General features: G+C 47.2%; 1 protein-coding gene across 1 annotated transcript in view; it reads left to right on the forward strand.

Moving 5' to 3' along the window:
* Positions 1-3812, forward strand: part of LOC109531832 (transcription factor SOX-5-like) — a 57138-nt gene that overhangs the window by 46106 nt on the left and 7220 nt on the right. The window contains exon 6 of the mRNA XM_019896334.1: positions 1002-1206. Within this exon, the coding sequence (XP_019751893.1) occupies positions 1002-1206 (205 nt within the window). The remainder of the gene's footprint in view (positions 1-1001; positions 1207-3812) is intronic.

The raw sequence follows: 3812 nt of genomic DNA on the forward strand, positions 1-3812 counted from the left end.
GGGGTGGGGGTGGGGGGGTGGAGTCAAAGGTCTAATCACCTCAAAGCGAAACGGCCTGCGCTTCCCGCACCGACGGCCTTTTGGAGAGATTCGTTTGGAGGACGGAAACGATTCGCAAGGGCATTTCTGTTCCACTTTCAGGCGGGGGCTGTTCGACGGGAGAAACGCGAGAATCCGTTTCTGGTATTTGTCCTCTTCTCGCCATCATCGGCAGCTTGCGTCTTTTTTTTTTTTTTTTTGTTGTACAGATGATATTTGCTCCGTGTACAGCACTTTGTATACCGCGCTGGTTGTTTTCAAATGTTCTATACTGTAAATAAACTTGAGTTGAGTAGCCCGGGGGACACCCTGAACCGGTGGCCAACCAATTGCAGGGCACACAGGGTACCAACAACCATCCACACTCACACCTTGGGACAATTAAGAGTGTTCCATTAATCTGCAAGTTTTTTGGAATGTGGGACACACACACACACACACACACACACACACACACACACACACACTCGGGCCTTTGTGCGTTGTTTTTGGCAGCGCTCTGCTTTGTGCAACCATCTGTCTCCTACTTCTCTCTTTTTCTGACTCCCCCGTCTCTTCTCCTTCGCTCTCCCTTGGCTCCTCTGCCAAAGACGCCCGATCGCAGGAGTTTTTCTTCTTCCTCTTCTTCCGCGCTCCTCCTTTTGAAAATCCGACGGCGCCTTGTGAAGTCGCGTGGCTGTCTGCCGAAGAGTGTGCTGATACGGGTACTGTCTGTGCGCGCGAGCGAGCGTGCGCGGCGGGGTTCAGTGGAAGAACGTCATCTTTCAAACGCAAGGAAAAGACCAGCTGCTTGGAACTGTCCACACTCCAGAAAGTGTGTGTGTGTGTGTGTTCCATATGTGAAATGATCAATATGAGCCTGAACGCATTCTGATGCATGATGCCACTATACGTTCATTTTGGGGCCACTTCAATACTTTCTCCCACTCTCTCCACCCCCCGCCCCCCTCCTGCATCCTCAGCAGGTCCAGGGCCAACTCCCGCCGCTGATGATCCCCGTCTTTCCCCCGGACCAGAGGACCCTGGCGGCAGCGGCGGCCCAGCAGGGCTTCCTCATGCCGCCGGGCTTCAACTACAAACCGGGCTGCAGTGAGTGCCGTCGATCGACGTGGAAAATAAATATATCGGGCTACATACGGAAAAAAAAAATGAAAGTTAAGGAGATGGGTTGGGGGAGGGGGGGGGGTACTCCACTTCGAACTAAAAAGTCCCAAAGGTTTCTGTTTATAGGCTGCAGACCCTCGGGAAAGACTTTGTACACCGCTTGTCATTTGCTTATCTCCCTCGTTCCTTCTTCTGGCTCCAACCGTTTGTCTTCTATTTTTCAATTTCTAAAAGCAACATGACTTTTTTTTCCTTTTTTTGGGGGGGGGGGCGGGGGGGCGATCACGCTCCGGCTGTGTGGCAATGTGTTGTTTACCACGATAACGGGAGAGAGAGAGAGAGAGAGAGAAAGAGAGACAAGTGGGCACATGCCAGGAGATGCTGGGAATAAAATGCTCCACGGGGGGTTAGGCAAAACGGAGAGGGTGGTAGGTGGGGGGGGGGGCGCTTGGGGGAGGGGTGGTAATGTGACCTGCCCCAGGTTCTCTTCACATTAGCACGGGCCGCAGCCAGAATGGGTTTCCAACACAGCCCACACACGCGCGCAAGCATGGAAGCCAGGGATGCATTTAATACCGACACAAATAGGACGCAAGTGTGCCCACCCCCCACAAAAAAAAAAAAAAAATGGAGAATTTCACAGCTTCCCCAACAAGTTTGCTTCATTTTAATTAGAGCCACCCACAGCTTTGAAGCCCACCTAAAGCTGCGGTCAAATGGTGGGCTTGTATTTTCGCAGCTCTTTGCCAATTCGTACTGGACGCAGAACATTCTCTGGCACACTTTTCATCACGTTGAACTTGCATATTGTCACGCTTATGGAGCGCCCTGTACAGTGAAACCTGCATTTGTAGAAGTTTTACTCCTCCCACATGCTTCCAAAATACTTTTTTTTCCCCGCAAGTCTTTCTCACTCACGAGCAAGACGAGAAGTTAAAATTGTGCTCGCTTCGAGCTGACCACCAGAGAATCAAACATTTCAACGCGACCGTCGACCAAAGCCTGCTAGCTTCGTGCTAACATAATGCGAGACGCCCTCGACTTGCTCACGCAAATTAGCAGAGGCAACTGTAAATTTTGACACTTCAAACAACCGCGACTTGAACACGCACAAGAGCAGACAACAACGATTACTCGAGTTGGTAGGGGACCTTCTCTGCCTCTTTGCCTTGCTCTTAATTACGCCTCAAGTCTTACATTCAACTTTTGTACTGTTCATACAGTCAACGCTAACGTGTTGGTACACAATAAAACAAACAAACAAAAAAATCGGTCGAATGGCCACAAAATTAGGTACACATCCACCCACGACAATGGTGACGTTTGGTCGCCTGACATGAAATCTCCGTATGGGGAGAAACTTTTGAGACCCGTCTCACGAGTGAATGCGCGTGTGCCTAATGGAGTGTCCGGTGAGTGCTGATGATGTCGACGGAGCGGGAGAGGCGAAAGAGGGAGGCGAGTGGTGCAATCGGTGGTGGCGGCTCTTAATTACAACACCGCGGCCCGCTTTATCCCGAATCCCCTCACCTCAGCGCTCTTTGTCGGAGGGTATTAGCGGAAGGAAGACACACAATCAGGCTTTTCATTAAGAGCCGCGCGGCACAAAGGGCAGCTTTAACAGCTGCACAGAAAAAAAAGGGGGGGTGGGGCGGTTAGAGGAGTGAGGGCAAGGAGGAAAAATAGAGATTTAACAGCTACCAGTGAACCCTGCTTTATGTTCTTGCTTTAGGGGGAAAAAAGTTCAAGAAAAAGCTAGCGCAGCAAAATTGCGGGGGATTTTTGAAATGGGACGATTTCCATGTGGCATGAACAGGAACTGACCAAAGCAAAAGATTGGCTTTTGATAGCTGGGCAACGAATGCCAATCATGTTTAATGCAAGTGCAGCCGTACCTTAAAGTGGAGCTTCGGATGTGCCGCCGATCCTGGAAAGAGAGAAAAATAAATCAATAAAATTTCAGCAATGAGTGTTTGCAACAATTTTGTTAAAACAGTCGTTATCACTTGACAGTAGATTAAGAAAAACAAAACAAACAAAAAATACATAGCTGGCCACATTTCATGTACAAGAAACCACCGCGCGCCAAGAAAAACAACCAATCAGAGAAAGGAGACGTGCCCTAATAATAAGTTACCTTAAGTATAAACATGTCTCATTGTCATTACACACTATTTCTAAAAGGCGTTTTTTTTTTTTTTTTTGAACAACATTTCAGGTACATTTTTTTTCAATATGAATTCCAACCGAGCAACAAATACTTGCGAACGAAGTAAAGTTTGGGTATGCATATCTACTTAACTCCATAAACGCAGGAGAGAATCAAACGAGTTTTTGCCGATTGTTTTTGCTGATTAGAATATAAGTGAAAGACAATGACACAAAAACATGACCCCTCCCCCCCAAAACTGTTTTGACTTTAATTCATTTCTTAATCAGATTTAAAGGAAGTTATTTTAACCCTTTCATGCACCCTGTAAACTGATAACATGATCAGCCGTCCACTGTAGTGACCGCTGTCCCCCTCCCCACAAAAAAAAAATATATATAGATATATATATCTATCTATATATATCTATATATATATATGTGTATCACAAAAGAAATAAGTCTTGCTTAATTCGTCAAACCTTCATGAAAATGACATTGTGTATGGAAAAACCATGACC

The sequence above is a fragment of the Hippocampus comes genome, unplaced genomic scaffold (genome assembly GCF_001891065.2).
Source record: "Hippocampus comes isolate QL1 unplaced genomic scaffold, H_comes_QL1_v1.1 scaffold196, whole genome shotgun sequence".
Taxonomy (NCBI): Eukaryota; Metazoa; Chordata; class Actinopteri; order Syngnathiformes; family Syngnathidae; genus Hippocampus; species Hippocampus comes.